At 41.7% G+C, this 17322-nt stretch overlaps 2 protein-coding genes across 2 annotated transcripts in view; both read left to right on the plus strand.

Annotated features, from left to right (window-relative positions):
- Window positions 1–346: 346 nt before the first annotated feature.
- Window positions 347–13159, plus strand: LOC126389858 (malate dehydrogenase, cytoplasmic-like). Its single transcript, XM_050043809.1, has 9 exons — window positions 347–504; window positions 1593–1691; window positions 2788–2884; window positions 6205–6380; window positions 8775–8897; window positions 9629–9805; window positions 9936–10049; window positions 11210–11299; window positions 12693–13159. Exons 1-9 carry the CDS (start codon window positions 502–504, stop codon window positions 12813–12815), a joined length of 1002 nt encoding a protein of 333 aa, XP_049899766.1. The 5' UTR covers window positions 347–501; the 3' UTR covers window positions 12816–13159.
- A 2419-nt stretch (window positions 13160–15578) lies between these two features.
- LOC126389839 (UTP--glucose-1-phosphate uridylyltransferase-like) overlaps window positions 15579–17322 on the plus strand; it is a 27896-nt gene continuing 26152 nt past the window's right edge. The window contains exon 1 of the mRNA XM_050043779.1: window positions 15579–15737. The gene's annotated coding sequence lies outside the window, so the exon portion shown is untranslated. The remainder of the gene's footprint in view (window positions 15738–17322) is intronic.

The raw sequence follows: 17322 nt of genomic DNA on the forward strand, positions 1-17322 counted from the left end.
TTGAGAGGGTTTTCAGAGGGTTTCTTGGGTCTTAAGGGGCGTACACAATCACTGACCTATTTTTTTTTAATATGAGAAGTCATACACAAGTAAGAATGAATAAAAACAGTAACAGACAAGACCACTCTCAAAGCAAAACTGTTCTGCAGGACAGCGGTGCAGTTCCGCTGCCAGCCACGAGATGTCGCCAAAGCACAGTCTCCTGAGGTTCAGTTAAAAAAGGAGCCTTTTCAGAAAATCCTCTGCCGTGTATGGAGTGGGTGGGTGTGGCGTGACTATTACGGTGCATCATGGGAGAGTGTGTTCCTTTTGTCAAATCAGCTCGGTTGCAAAACCTGTTTGTGCCATAAAACGACTACAAGTCCCGAAGTGAGTTGAGCACGAGTCGTTTCACCGCCTGACTTTACAATACAGGGATAGAGGTGACCCTTCCGTCTAGACCGACTCTGAGCAGGGAGCACAGGCACCGCAGACCCGAAGCATCTCCACCCGATAGCTAAAATGGTAAGATGGCACATGAGCTGTTTATCGTCCTGATCTGATCGTAAAAGTTTGATATGATCATTGAAGTCCTTTATGAGTGCATGAGATGATTGTAACGGTGTGATAAACGATGCATCAGCAGTTGACATTGACAGGAGGGCGGCAGCGTCATCACTGTTACTTCACTTTATGCTCCCATTATTTTATGTGCTTTAATGGAGGTTTTGATTGTGCTGGCTTCCTGATTGAACCAAGGGCACAGCTGCACGCAGTTTGTGGCGCAGTTGCAACGCGCAGATTACAGATGATGGTTGAAGGCAAACCTCAAAGATGCAGCGTTAGTGTCTGCAGCCGAGGGTGCAGGTTTATTTCCGCTGTTTTAACACTGTACTCTGAAGCATCTGCCTCCATTTTAATGAGCAGGCTGTAGCGTGGCGTCAGCGTCATGTTACATCATCGGCCTATTCTTTTATTGAGTCCGGTTCATCGAGCATGGCAGGCGGTTGAATCTCGCTTCTCAAATCTCGCAAAAAAAAGATTTCTTGCTGATGAGACCAGTTGCAACCAGTTAAAATATGATGCAAGGCGATTTATGAATGTACTGGAAACACCCTTCATTTCGGCTCATGTTTAATCACTGTATGGTTTAGAGTTATTAAATTCTCGTGGGTTGCCCTTTCATTCATTACCTCGCACAGTGACACTCATTAGAAAGTTGTGTAAAGCTGACGGGTTTTTAAAAAGTTTGTCTGCTGATAATATGCATGCCGAATTAAAGAGTGACATCAGCTGTTACAGATAAAGTCTAACAGTAAACTGAAAGTCGTACCCATTCCTGCCAGCACCAAGGTCATTCTGTATTACGCGATTTTCTTAATGGAGTTTGGTGGCGAGTCCTGTTGATACAAAGGGCAGAGTTCCACAGGAGGAGGAGCCACTGATGAAGGCCCTGTGAACCAGCAGCCTCACTGTGAGGATTCAATCTGTTTAAATATAGACCTTGTGACTTCACACCAAACAATGCATGTGCTGTTGCTTGGATTCCTCCCCCTGTTGTTTGTCTAGGTCAACGACACATATGAACCAGATCTGTTTTGTTTTACCCCCAGGCCGAACCAATCCGTGTTGTGGTGACCGGCGCTGCTGGCCAGATTGCCTACTCCCTGCTGTACAGCATCGCCAAGGGAGATGTGTTCGGAAAGGACCAGGTAAGACTGAGCCTGATCTCTTGATTACATAACCTGCATCAGCAGCAGCAGCAGCAGCAGCAGCAGCAGAGCTCCCTCCCCCCCCTTGAAGCTGATCACTGCACAGACAGCTGGGCGACGATGCACTGTGTGTGGCATGGCTGTTACATAAAGTACTTACCATGAATAATACATGCTTTAATGTAGGGATGCCATCAGCACATTGGAGTCCTGATCAGTGAAATATTGTCAGATACAGAAGGAAGAAACCATCGTATTGTCTCTAAATATTCTGCTTTTTAAGTCAGCACGAAAATATCGTTCCTCTCCATCAAGCCACATAAGATGATTGACCCATAGGAGGCACCGTGAAATGGATCAGACTCATCAAGTGATATGAAACTTTGTACCAATATACATCTCTAGTAGCATTTGCACTGTCCTTGGAAATGGAAAGTTTCCTATTGATGCAGTGCATGTTGAATTAACCCTTTGAAACCTGCGCAAATTGGCTTGACTTTACAAAACATGAGAAGAAGGCAACGAGCAACGACAGACGAGATGACCCAAAAAATTAACAAAAAAATTGAAAACAAGAAAAATAGTTTTAAAAGAGGGAAAAAGATAAAGGTGGAAAACAAAAAATTTGAATAAGAAAATTAGTCTCAAAAAAGAGACAAAAAAAAAGAGGTAAAAACAAACAAACAAGGAAATGACCTGTAAAAAAGAGTTTAAAAAATTATAATAATTCTGTAACATAATTTTAAACGTGTAGTAATCATAATTGTAAATATAGTTTTTCCCCTAGCTTCTTTTTTCCCCCTAAAATAATAATTAAAAAATTTTTCTAAATCTTCAAGATCTGCAAGAAATACATTCTCACCATTTTGGAAGTTTGAAAACAAATATTGGTCACAAAGACATGCGGGGCATTAACTTATTTTAGACCTTGATTTGTCTCCATGTTGTGATTTGAAACATGACCTTTATGTATCCGGATCAAAGTCATTTAAAGGTTTTCAGGCGACTTGTTAGCGGCTGTTGTGTGTGCTTTTTCATTTAATATACAGGTATCGTTTTCAGGTGACACCTTTTTGTTGTCCTTCTTGTTTTCCAGCCAATCATCTTGATCCTTCTGGACATCCCTCCCATGCTGCCGGTGCTGGACGGAGTCGTCATGGAGCTGCAGGACTGCGCCCTCCCACTGCTGAGGGGTGAGCCAACTCTGTGTGTGTGTGTGTGTGTGTGTGTGTGTGTGTGTGTGTGTGTGTGTGTGTGTGTGCGCGACTCTGTGTTTAAACCAAAACACTGATCTGACCTTTTAATACAAAATAAAATGCGTTCCGCTTCATTAACACTTTTGGTGTGGAGGTTTGACCCGGTGTTTATCAAGGTGAGACAGTATGTTTATACAGCACATTTCACACACACAGGCAGCTCAAGGTGCTTTACATAATGAAGCTTAAAAAAAACAGGAAATAAAAGTGCAAAATAACTTCATCTTTTACATAAAGAAGTTTAAAGAAACAATGGTAGCAGCAGTAAAGTGATCTAACATTTAAAGAAAGGTTAAAAGAGTGTAATGTTAAATAAAAGTTAGTAATGAACGTTTTCAGCCTGTTTTGAAAACCAGTTGCAGTTGGTGCAAATCTGAGACTCCAACGATAATATTTTTTATGCTGGAGGAATGTTTCCTCTGGAGTTGTTCCAGTACTGAAAGCAGCATCAGAAATGTCTTCCATACTACCTAAAATCGAGACCTGGTATTGGTGAGTACGTGACTCTATGCACTGATTCAGTACCACAATTATTAATTAACTTTTATAGTGGTTTAATATCTGGATATAACAGTTTGTTTTTTTTACACCTGGACCTTTATGCTCTGCCATTTCTCCTCTAATCATCACGCTGTAACCTGTGACACGCTGTTATGATACCACAACTATCACACAGTCACATATATGAAGTTTGTTGTCGAGCTGCAAACATCACGTAGGTTTACATCACCAAAGGTTTATGACAAAATCACTTGACGACACAGACTCCTGTGTGTGTGAGAGAGGAGAGGGAGAGACGCTGTGCTGCTGCCAGAGGAGCCGCTGAATGAGTTCCCTCTGAGCGCTAAGAGAAGGAAAACATTCAGGACGCCACACTTTATTCCACACTACTGAAGCTGCTCCTCTCTTTGGAACCACAGAGGAGTCAGGAATAATTTCACTGTCAGCCAGGCTTGTTGTTGCCGTGGTAACAGTATGACGTAAATATGTCAACAAGTGGAAATATCACAAGTATCATGATGTAAATTTTTCATATCATATCAAAAATGATGCTGGTATTACCATGAACGAGATGATATGACACAGCCCCACTCCGATTCTGCGCTACACACCGGATGTGTCGCACAAGCAGGAGACGTAGTGAAGGTACAGTAGGTCAGAGGTGGAGATACGGGGAGCGAATGTCATGATGTTGCGTTAGTGCTTGGAACAGGACAGCGTGGTGTCGACCTCACTGACGTCCACACTCCGGTCGACTTACATAGAAAACAAAAGGCGTGGATGATATGACGTGTCGGGTGGCGGAAGGTCACACTGGCGTGTTTCACCCTGTGAACTACTACAGACATTTTATCTCATTTTATTTATCCATTTCTTAATTTCTTGTAATGAAAATGAGCGAACCCTTCCTATGTGAAAGTCCACATTTCTAATGTTACAAACCTTGAAACACTATAATACTGTCATTTTATTTCATACCTGCAGTTACCTGTTGGCAAAATGTAGATTAACTTAACTCACTCTAATAACCATATTCCTACATAACACTTCCGTCTGCACACACAGGACCACAGACATACTAATTGCCTGCAGTGTTTGAATAAGTAAAACGTGATTTGTCCAAAAATCTGTCCTAAACTTGGTTAAAGTGTCTCGAACAGGTTTTAAAAAGCATTGAATTTAACTGTCTGATACCTGTAGAGGTGCTGGCTCCTTCCAGCAAGAAATACATGTACAAAATGATCAATGAAATGAATCATAGTGCCTGTGGTCTCTGCACCCATGGGCACAGCTAGCGGTATTTACCCCCCTGACAAGAACAAAATGTTAAACTTGCGTTATCTACAGGAGCCTCTGCAGTCCAAACCACAGCTGCTGGTTGTGTGGTCGACCACAGTGTCTCAACTGCTGTTGTTCAATGTGGAGCATCTGCTAAGTTTTTTTTAGCAGCACACACTGTGTGATTTTTGAGTGTGAGGTATTTGTCCTTCATAACCTCTTCTCTGTGCTGCTGCTGTGAGGAGGAGGAGGAGGAGGAGGAGGAGGAGGAGGAAGAGGAAGGAGTGTCTAAAATAAGGCCTCTGGTTGGCTGCTGGTGAAAGCACCACAGGAGCCAATCAGATCAGTGGTGTGACAACAATGACCGCAGGAGAAGTGAACTCTGACTGAAGTCCAGTCTGATAGCAGCAGCAGACACCAAACACATCTTATCATCGGGATCAGACGAGCAGCAGGAAATTTATCACAGAGGCTCTGAAATAATCAGAGTCTATGGACTTTAATTATCAAATGAGAGTCTCCTGTCTGAGGATGTTCAATGACAGCGGGAACGTGAACAGAGACTCAGAGCAAATTAAGTTGAGAAAGTACATTAAGTCGAGGCAGAGTGAGTAAAAAATATTGTGATACAGAGAGGGTTGACGTACGCACGTCATCTAAAACTAATCAGTGTGCCGTATCAGTCCCAATACATCATCTTATCGCTATCAAAGTGTCCCTGTAGCAGAGCTGCCTCCTGTTATCTGCACCAACAGATAAGATATCCCTCACTGCAACAGGCTCTCAATACATATCAATAAATTGATGTGTCTCAGGGTGAAATGATTGAAGCACTGTGGATATGAAATTCTCCTTAAAGGGACAGGGAGTTTGTTGATGCAGTTGAGCATCGTTGGTGGTTTGAGTTGAAGGTGTGAGAAAGAATAGTATCAGTAACATTGTTAACACTGTGCTACATTACAGAGAAATACAANATTAAAGTCACACATGGTCCAGTCAGATAGGTTTGGATTTATTTTGACAAGATGCAGCTCCTTGTTTTCTGCGACTAAGCAACTACTGAAATCTTGCCGACTAATGACCTTTCTGGTCGACTAAGCAACTACTGAAATCTTGCCGACTAATGACCTTTCTGGTCGACAAACGCTTGGTCGACTCTTCGGGGGCGGCCCTACACATTTATCTAATAATCTTANGTCCAGTCATATAGGTTTGGATTTATTTTGACAAGGTGCAGCTCCTTGTTTTCTGCGACTAAGCAACTACTGAAATCTTGCCGACTAATGACCTTTCTGGTCACTACTGAAATCTTGCCGACTAATGACCTTTCTGGTCGACAAACGCTTGGTTGACTCTTCGGGGGCGGCCCTACACATTTATCTAATAATTTTAATCTTAATAATAATACAGCTGTGCGTTGCCTCTGATAAGTAATAAAGTGAGTCCATGCTGAACACGTCCCTCTCCTCCCCCCACAGAGGTGATCCCCACTGACAAGGTGGAGGTCGGCTTCAAGGACATCGACGCCGCCATCCTGGTGGGCTCCATGCCCAGGAAGGAGGGAATGGAGAGGAAGGACCTGCTGAAGGCCAACGTGGCCATCTTCAAGACCCAGGGAGCCGCCCTGGACAAGTACGCCAAGAAGACTGTCAAGGTGACGTTTAATCCTCCATTATATGTATTATCATTTCATCATTTATTCCTTCACTGATGTTGTTCCCACAGCCTCCTCATTCACTCAGTGTGGATCGATCACTCATGCTGGAGGGTCACTGAACTCTGTCTCAGGGTTTTCTGGGAGTTTTAGCTGTGCTGTTCAAACAGGGGGAAATGAAAGTGCCTCTCCAAACATCTTTCCTTTAACAAAGCTGAATGTTTGTCTTACTGCGGCTTTATGTTCCTGCACAGCTCTAATCTGGAAAAGCTCAGCAGCTCTCCAAAGTTCCTCTGTGCGTTTAGAGCCGCTTGTGCTGTAATGTGTCAGTCCCATAGCTCGTAGATCAGCAGGAGGGCCCCTAATGACCCTGAGTCCACTGTGAGGCCCAGCATCAGAGTCTCTGCTGAGGTCAAAGGTCAAAGCTTCACATGTCAGGAATCTGTGGAGAAAAGAAAACAGCCTGATGTTCAAGGTTCATTTATTGTCTTTCTGCACCACCACGTGCAGGTTTTTATGCCACACGAGAAAACCAAAAGCAGGAGTGCGTTTCTGTCGGACAGTGTTTTGATTTGCAGGAGGATATGTGTGCAACTGTTGTTACACCAGAAACCTTCAGAAAAAACAGATTTGTCTCTTTATTTTTAACTTTTAACTGTGAAATGGTGAAAAAGTTAATTTAGAAATAAACATCTAGGCAGTAAAACTTAATGTTCTCCCCTAAAGTTTAGTTTTAGTTTCAGTTTTAGTCGCACACTATAAGATTTCACCAAGACTGGAGATCTTGCAGGGTCACCTTTTGCAAAACTACAACTAGATTACTTTTGATTATTTCTCATCCTGCTCTTGGTGGAAAATATTACGCCATAGTCCCTTTAAGAAATAAGTCATATTAACAATTCCTTATGTGTCCGCAAAAACACATAACTCTAGAAATACAAGATAAAACGTGTCATATATCGACAGCATTCTTGTTAATTCGGCATCAGTATAAACCATAAAGAAACTGTATTTGTGTACAAACTTTATATTTTGGATTTTGTCGCCTTAAGGCGCCGATCACACAGAAAGCTTTATAGCAGCTGGAGGCAGCTTTGTGTAATTGTTTTTAATGAGAATGAAGCTTTTTGCTCACAGTTTTTGCGTTTCTGCGTTCTAGGGGCCTGGAGCTTTTGCTGGAGCGTTCTGAACTCCTCACGTTAAAAACTGAGGGCCTGTCCCAATACCAACACTTCCCCTAGAAATACCCGCTTGCACTTGGTTGTGTGCGTTCATGTTTAGGCTAGTGGTGTCCCAAAACAGAACTGAGGTAGTGGAAGTGGTTTCCAACACTTAAAACCTGCCCTAGATTCCAAGGGAGCCCCGACCCACACTCTCAACGAAGTAGAAGATGAAATTTCCCAGAACACCTTGCAAGGTCAGCAACTTCGGCAAGTTTTGGAAAACAGTTTGTTACTGTACGATCAGAATGTAGGCTATACAAACAACAGATGGTTGGACTAGCGTAAACTCATCAGCAACTCAGCTGAACACAGCATCAAAATATTTAAACAAATGGACTTACCCGAACAAAATCGATCAGAACTAGAAGACGTCGTAGGCACCTCCTGTTTCCAGCATTTCTTCTCCGTTGTTCATCAGACGGAGAAGAATAAACATAGCACACGCCACAACACAAGCGCTGGAGCCGGCATTTTCATTGTGTCTAATATTTCTCACTTCCCTCATCAAGGGTTATCTCACAAACGAGGACACTCAATACCAAGTGGAAGATTTAAGGGGTAGAAATGGGACAGGCCCTTAAACTCAGAGCTGAAACACGCCCCACGTCATCGCTGCTTTTTTCCCATTGTCCAATGGGATGATTTGAGAGGCGGGCCTTCTGTGGTGGTCATGACAACAGGTTTACAGTTGGTGAACGGTGGAGGAGAAACTGGTGGTAGTGGTTGCTGGATACCCAGAGCTATACGGCCTGATGATAGACAGCAGGTTGTCAAACTGCCCCTGAGTCATCCTAAAACATGCCTGTAAACGTCCATGATGGAGGAGAAGCTCCTGGACCAACTGGTGGTACTCCACATGATCCAGCCTCTTTTTTAGGGTCTCATGTACCCACACAGATCTCTGTTTATCTGCTGACAGCCTCTCACCCTCAACCACAGCTACAGACAGTACCCTCTGCCAGCCTCTGTTGGTGAGCTGCGCTGTTTAGTCGGTGGAGAAGACAATCATTTCAAAACTTAAGATTTCTCTCTAAAATAAGTGCTGGTTGATGGATCAGATACTCGCTGAATTAAACACTGACTATTGTTCACTCCACAACTCCAGCAGTTTCTCCTGCCGGCTCACCTGTGTGTCACCGTCAGTCTGATGAAGGTGTTTCATGTTTTTCAGGTTCTGGTTGTTGGAAACCCAGCGAACACCAACTGTCTGATCGCCTCCAAGTCTGCTCCATCCATCCCCAAAGAGAACTTCTCCTGCCTGACCCGACTGGACCACAACAGAGCCAGCTCCCAGGTACACACACACAAACGCACACACACACACACACACACACGGTGGCCCTGATTATTTTCTATGTACAGCTACACAGCGGCGGCAGCTAGACGTACGCCAGCGCTCATAGACGTGTGATTATATTATTTATCTGATCTTATCCATTCATGCAGGTTCATCTGGTTCTTTGTCAGTTCAGTCAATTTGCACATTTCTTTTTCCCCACAGTTAAACAACTTAACTCGCGTCACCATTGTCTCTAAAGCCCAGCTCAGACCAAAGATTCACGACGAGACGAAACTGTTTTAGGACGTTGCAGCTGTGTGAACTGGGCGGTCTGAGCTTGACTCAAGCTGGCTGATGGTGTCACCTGCAACTCAGCTGGTCAAATCACTGGCGGCTCACTATCACTATCCTCATTCATGTTTTGAGAAGCTACAAATTATATTCAGCCACAAAATAAGTCTGAAAAGCTGCAAATCAGAATAAAAGGTACAGAGAGTTGTTGACTAGAGATGACACACCGTCTCATCTAGTTGCAGTCAGAACGTTGCAGGTAGTCGCCTGTTTCAACTCGTCTCGTCGCAAATCTTGGGGATATCTTGATAATATTGACCAATCTAATATTCATTTACATTAATAATTGTTCTCCATTATTGATCATCAGGTGAAAGTCACTTCTCATTTGATTTATTTCTGATTAGTGGAATAACTAGAGTGACACTGTTGCTGTACCTGTCCCTCACCTGCAGGTGGCGATGCGTTGTGGCGTGTCCTCCGACAAAGTGAAGAACGTCATCATCTGGGGGAACCACTCCTCCACCCAGTACCCGGACGTCCACCACGCCAAGGTCAACTTAAACGGCAGCGAGAAGGCCGCCTACGACGCCGTCAAGGACGACGCCTGGCTCAGAGGAGACTTCATCTCTGTGAGCGCTCGCTGTTTTCATCTGATTTAATTCTGAAGAGATTTAAGACAGATTTTTTTTCCTTAATTAAACAGTAGAGCTTGTTTCTGTCCTCTTTTCAAACCTCTTCATCTTCCTCTTCCTCCTGCAGACAGTGCAGCAGCGCGGTGCAGCCGTCATCAAAGCCAGGAAGCTGTCCAGCGCCATGTCTGCTGCCAAGGCCATCTGCGACCACATGAGGGACATCTGGTTCGGCACCAAGGAGGTCAGTGTGGACGGAGAGACAAACAGAGGAGACGCAGCTGAATGTTTCAGTCCGACAGTGATGAACATTTTAGCACATTTTCCAGGCCTGGGAAAAGTTTAATATTCAGTCAGAGAAAAGTTTTATTCACTTAAACTGATTTTAAAAAAACAAACATGAAGTGTAAACATTAGTTATGAGTTACTTTCAAGTCAATTGTCAAGTTAAAGAAAAGATTTTCCTGTTTGTAAGAGGATATAGAGGGATAAATACATTCACATCACAGCTTTACGTCAAGGAAATATTCTCAGTTTTTTTGCAGCATTGTGTCTGCAGTTCAGTTATTCACAAACTTAAATTCTTTGTCTGCAGATTAGGGCTGAAACGGTGCGTGAATTTGTCCAGTACCGTCACAGATGATGCTCGCAGAATACATGGTGTGTAGATTGACACATGTAATGCAGAGCAAAAGTTCACAAGTCAAGATCTGCCCGTGAACTTTTAGCTGTATGCTGTTAGAAACGTGCTGAGGTTCGCACACAGTGTGAGTCAGTTACACTGTGGTGAGTGCAAATGAAACGGTGGGTCTGGAGGACCTGCCTCCATGTTCCCCGTCAGCTATAACAGCAACAGAGAGACGGGTGTGAACAGGACGAGGACGTTATGTCAGCTTTGCTCCACTGTGGTGTCTGTGAAAGGAAACGCGTCCATCACACAAAAGCCTCCTACACACTGTGAGATTTTAGGAGTCTTATAAGTTTAGTGCAGCTACACTGTGCGACATGGATCTAATAAACTTGGGTACGACGTCAGGTTTGATGTCTGCAGACTGTACGATGACAGCGCCTACTGAATCACAGGCTACGACATACGATGCAGTAGTTTCCAATAATGACACATACGGGCAATTTAGAGTCACCAATTAACCTGCATGTCTTTGGACTGTGGGAGGAAGCTGGAGCACCTGGAGGAAACCCACGCTGACACAGGGAGAACATGCACAGAAGGGCTCCCTGTTATTTATTTATTTTAATTAAATAAATAATTTATTAAAATAAAAAGTGAAAACAAAACTTATAATGATCTGACACAGGCTGCACAGTGTCTGATATTTATTGTTGCAGCAGGACGTGTTGTTGTTGTTTTTGACTGACTGAAGTTGTTGTGTTTCCTGCCGACAGGGTGAGTTCATCTCCATGGGCGTGTACGCTGCCGGAAACTCCTACGGCATCCCAGAGGACCTCATCTACTCCTTCCCCATCGAGATCAAGGTGAGCCGCCGGCATTTTTTTTTTTTCCACTTTCATTCATTTACAGAAATACAAATAGATACATATAGACTTAAAAAATGAAATACATAAATGTTCTTAACATTAAATAACAGTAGAAAGTCATTAATAAAGTTCAGGAAAGACGATGAATATGGAATTTTCCAAAAATACTAAAGACTTGTATGTATGATGAACAACATTCTTATCTGGACTGAAATAGAGCATTAAATAAACTTATTTATTCCAACATTTATCTCAGGTTCCTTTTTTAGAAAGCTGGAAACATCAATCCAAAACACTCTGGAGTGCACAGTGAAAAAATACATGACAAATACAAATAATGTTTTTCTAGTCGAAAGAAATCACACTTATAATAAATATTCAACTTCTTTCTAACACAAGCAGGTAAATTATATGTAATATCCTGCTTGTTGTTTAAACAGGATTTCTCCCACCGTATATCATTAAATAAGGAAGACCAAGAACATCTAGAAGAAGAAACACTAACATAACTTATTGTGTTCCTAATTCCATCCAATCAGCTGCCAGCCAACAGAACATAGGCGCTGATGTCACTGTCAGTACGTTTACCTGCAGTGAAGTGGAGCTACAGTTACAGCTCGACTGGGACATCTAACTGGCCTACTGTCCTTGTCCCAGTATACAAGCACAGAAGGGGAATCGATTTATTGTGCGACTCCTCTACGATAGGTGGANCAATCAGCTGCCAGCCAACAGAACATAGGCGCTGATGTCACTGTCAGTACATTTACATGCACAGTGAAGTGGAGCTACAGTTACAGCTCGACTGGGACATTTAACTGGCCTACTGTCCTTGTCCCAGTATACAAGCACAGAAGGGGAATCGATTTATTGTGCGACTCCTCTACGATAGGTGGAGATATGCCCCCTTTCAGCTTGTTAGTATTGGACCAACTTCCAGGTCAAAGCCCGGGGAGGAAACTGTGGAGCATGCTCAGAGCACCTCGGCCAGTTTGGGTCTGATTGACTGTATACATGCAGGAGTCACATGATCTGGGTGTGTTAGTGCGACTTTGAGAAATTCAATTTAGTACAATTTCAGTCGCACTAACATGTTTTCATTGTAGTTGGACCGACACAATAAATGAATAAACACACTGAGTGAACATCACAGACAGGCTGTACTCGTAAAACCAGTCCACGGTGTGTGTGGAAGGTGTGTTCGATATCTAGGCTTGGTCGTGGTGATGACACGACGCCATTCTGGTCAATTATTTCTCATAGTATCAAGATATGAGAACCTGAGAGACACAATTTGGCATCAGCCATATTTGAAGTCCAAACAGAACCAGATAAAATACCACAAAATGAAAATCTTGACCTCTGACCTTCCCTCTGTTTTCCCCCACAGAACAAGACCTGGAAAATGGTTGACGGACTCTCCATCAACGACTTCTCCCGCGCCAAGATGGACGCCACAGCGGCCGAGCTGGTGGAGGAGCGAGACACCGCCCTGGACTTCCTGTCCCAGTGACTGTCGCCTCCTGTTGGCCAAGAGCAGCACATAGCTCCCCTGAAGGCTCGCTGCTCTCGGCTCTGAAGAAGAAGAAACCCTCCACTCTTACTTACCGTCCCAGCTGGTGTCTGTGTGTCACCTCTGTGTGTGTGTGCGTGTGTCTGCGTGTGTGAGAGTGTGTGTGCGCGTGTCAACTGGCCACTTCTTCAGGTTTACAGAAAACCTGTTTAACGACCACAACCTGGCCTCCTCTGTCTGCAAGACACTGAGAGAATGTCTCCGTTGGTAGATGATAACACACACTAGCTGTCCAGAAACTGTAACGGAACATGTTGTCACCAATAAAACAACAAGGAAACTGACATCACACAATCACGCTCTCCTTCTTGCTTCTTTAATGTTCACAAGTCTTAGTATTTTACTCTGCAGGCAGTTATCACAGATGTTTTTACCCGAAAAATACACTCTTAAACTTTAACTTGAACATAAATACCACAGAGGGGGGATTAGGGCTTCCAAATACGTTAAAAAATGGCCGCCCACAGACGCCATAAGAGGAGATCTGATGCCCTCACTGTCTTTGGTTTAGTTTTACTCACTGTTCAGTGATCCAGGTGTTTCAGTTGGCTTTAGAGTCGACTGATTTGCAGGATGTGTGAAGAGTTGCCAGATGGCGCTATGAGCTGAATGTCTCGACTGTCTCGTTCAAAAGAAATGAAAACTAAAAGAGGCCTTAACAAAACAAGTTCAAATCAATGATGTATTAAACAATTTTGACACCAAGAAATCAAACCTCAAACAAGTGCCGTTATTTAGATAAATCTAAGTGACTTTTGTTATTTGGATATTCTGTTGATGTATTTACAGTATAAAGGAGATTATTATTAGCTCCACTAGCTTCTCAGTTCTACCTTAAGCTTTAGAAACTCTTTTTCAACATTGTGAGAACATCTCATCGGAAAAGTTTAACATCCTCATAGGGAAGACAAGTTTATCTGTCTGCACAGCACCTTTAACAGAAAATACAAAGTATATTAAAACCAAAAATACAGTGATATAAAATGACAGGATTTTAAAGGAATAAAAATATAAGATTATAACAAGCTAAAATTGTGTAAAACAATAAAATGGAAACATTTCAGTGGAGATTTCGGTAAATATCCTGTAATTTAATAAAAGAGACAGTTGGAGCAGAGTTTAAGTTTTGGGGGCGTTCTGCTGTAGATATTTTTTTACATAGAAACTTGAGGCTTCTTCAAGTTAATATTTGATGCTCAGGTGATTTGTTTAAAAGCTTTCAAAAACACAAGGACAATATGCGGCAGTGTTTCAGCAGCCAAGAGAGACATGACATCACCTTCAAACTCCCTCCCGGGAAAACTACCAGTACAAATCTCAGTTTGTATGATGACAATTTTCTTTTATTTAATGTAAATTTAGGATTTGAATCCAATGTAATATAAAAAGTGAAATCTAACAGTAAACTGATGAGAGTGATTTCTGTCAGCCCCAGTTTTTATCTACCTGTAAATGACTTACATGAAGTCCTCCAGTGTTTTGCAGTGGATCATTTTAACCACACGAGGGCAGCATCGAATTAAACTGAACATAAATTGTGTGATTCTTTCTTTTTGTGATTCAGTCGGCCTACTGTATTAAAAAAAAAAAAATTTACAGTAAAAGACTGCTGAGGGACCCTAAAAGGTTCACTGTGTGTGTTTTTGGTAATTTAATTAACGTAATACTGAATTTCATATGACTGAACAAGATCAAATATATATTAATATAATATAATATAATATAATATAATATAATATAATGTGTGGTAGTCTGGTAGTTGCCTCATATTAAAACAATATGTTATTGCATAATAACGTGAAATAGATAAAAAAAAAGTTCATTGTTACAACTTATTTTTTTTACAAGAACAGTTTCTTGTTATAACGTGAAAATATCTTGTAAAAATGGAAAAAAAAAAAAAAAAAAATCTTTTTATAACAAAAAAAACAACTTTTCATGTCATTACCTGATACTGATTTTATTTTTATTTGATTTCATTTGATTTCAACCTGATACTGATTTTATTTTTATTTGATTTCATTTGATTTCATGTTTTTTTTATTTTATTTAATTTCATTATTTTATTTCATTTTATTTCATTTCATTATTTTATTTCTTTTTTTTAATTTAATTTCATTTCATCTCATTTTATTTTATCTTATTTTTATTTATAAATCATGGTGTGGCAGCTCTACTCTTAGGCTGAGATACTCTAGTGATAAAATAAATTGTAATATAGACAGAAACAAATAAATACATATGTAACGTGCCGTGTGTTCAGATATTAACATATAGTAATAGTAGTATGAAGGTTAAGTGTAAAGGGGACAATAAAATTATGTAAAAAAAAAAAAATCAGTTAAATTATTTCTAATGTTTAAATTTGCAGTAGAATAAACAGGAATTGAGTCAAAATTGAACTAAAAATAAATAAAATGGGCATAAAACTGAATAAAACTGATCCGAAATGTGACGAAATATTAGTTAACTGTATTAAAACCTTAATATATTTAAATAACATTGAAATAAAGACGTTATTTTAATAAAATAAAATCATTTTTTGTAGTAAAAATAGACCATCCTGTGTGGGCGGGACATGTCGGCAACTTCCTCTGATTGACAGATTACTTCCACCAATCACCGTTCTTCTTTATTGTTGTGCGTCCTACGTCACCGCGTTCAGCAGCGTGTTTGTCTGGCGGACTGTCAGCTACAGAAGCTAACAGGCTGCAGCAGGAGGATGAAACTGCGACATTTAACCGTTTAACTCGAGTTCTGTTTTATAACACTGAGTCCTCCGGGTGTGTTGGTGGTCTGTCCCCGTCTCAGGCTGTCCCTGTTGTCCTCGGCTGTGTCTTTGAGGCTGTCCACTGTGTCCAGGTGGGTAAAGCTCCGTCTGACAGACACATTGACATATTGAGCTTGCACCAAAAGTTTGTCATAAACAAGTTGGTGTCTGCAGTCTGGGGGGTTTAAATGGGAATTTAACGCATTTAAACTATGACTTAAACATGTCTGACATGTCTGCTGTCATGGACCTGTGTGTGTGTGTGAGTGTGAGTGAGTGAGTCATTTAGAGGCGTGTCACCAGTGAACTACCAAACAGAAAAACTAATTCGCACAGCAACATTATTGAGGTATGCATCAAAATATGTGAAGATAACCTGTATAAAAATATTAAATATTCATATCTGAAATTATAAATTAACCTTATAAGATGTTATTTTTGTTGTAAACAAGGTTTAGCAAGGCGTTATATGGAAGAAACCCAAGGCCGTGTTAAAAGACTTACAGTTAATGTGTTTTAAAATGTGCTTTAGTAGGTCATATAAATTAGCAAACTGTAACTAAACTAGTAAAATTAAAATTAAAAACAGTAGTATGTAGTTAAAGGAAACAAACCAGACAGACATGTGTTGCTTTAGAGGTGAATTAAAATACATTCAACTCAAAACGATCCTCATTTGAACGCTCATTAAGGCCACACTTTGATCACTCTGAACACATTTTAAAAGACTATGAATAATAATAATACTAAGTTGACCTTTAGGGTGTAGAAGTCAAGATAAAGGTCACCATTACAACCTCGCAGATGTGAGCCATTAAAGCAGCAGACATAACTGACAGCTGCACCTGACTTTGACACGTATCATCTGCAACAACTACAAGACTATAAATTTGAGGTTGGAGCCGGGGTGTCAAACATACGGCACAAGATCCAGAACCGACTGCCAAAGGGTCCAATGCGGCCCTTTAAATGACTTTGCACACCTGATATTGAAGCAGTTGTGACGGCTACGACGCACAGCTGTCTGGAGCAAGTTCTCATACTCAGTGTGAAAAGCTGCTTCAGAGGCTCCTCCACCCCGACCACAGCACAGTTCACTGGAAATACAGTAAATACTTTTGGAGTCATGTTTAAGGATGTTGAACACTGTGCAGAATGTTGTCAATCAGCAGTTTCAGTGTAACTTCTGTTTTAAAACACATTTGGTGGAGCCCTGCAGCTGAGGCACTGCTAGAGATGGTGGTGCAGATACAGCATAGTATCGCAGTATTTTGCATGGCAATAATGTTTCAGTGCACAGACTCCAAGTATACATTTTTAGATTATGTAAATAATTAATATTTCAAATTCAAATTAAACCTGTGGTAGCATACTTAAATCATCCATCCATTTTCATCCGCTTATCCGAGGCTGGGTCGCGGGGCAGCAGGCTGAGCAAAGCACCCCAGACGTCCCTCTCCCCGGGGCCTCCTACCAGTTGCCCAGAACACCTCTATTGAGAGGCGCCCTGGAGGATCCTGATCAGATGTTGAACCACCTCAACTGACCCCTTTCAACATGAAGGAGCAGCGGCTCTACTCCGAGCTCCCTCCAGATGTCCGAGCTCCTCCCCCTATCTCTAAGGCTGAGCCCAGACACCCTACAGAGGAAACTCATTTTGGCCGCTTGTATCCACGA

This window comes from Epinephelus moara, chromosome 5 (genome assembly GCF_006386435.1).
Source record: "Epinephelus moara isolate mb chromosome 5, YSFRI_EMoa_1.0, whole genome shotgun sequence".
Lineage (NCBI taxonomy): Eukaryota > Metazoa > Chordata > Actinopteri > Perciformes > Serranidae > Epinephelus > Epinephelus moara.

Bases quoted from the DNA above. Each gene is read 5' to 3' on its own strand.
- LOC126389858 (XM_050043809.1), top strand. The intron at 8,898-9,628 runs GTACACACACAC...CCTCACCTGCAG, and splicing joins ACAACAGAGCCAGCTCCCAG to GTGGCGATGCGTTGTGGCGT. The intron at 9,806-9,935 runs GTGAGCGCTCGC...TTCCTCCTGCAG, and splicing joins TCAGAGGAGACTTCATCTCT to ACAGTGCAGCAGCGCGGTGC.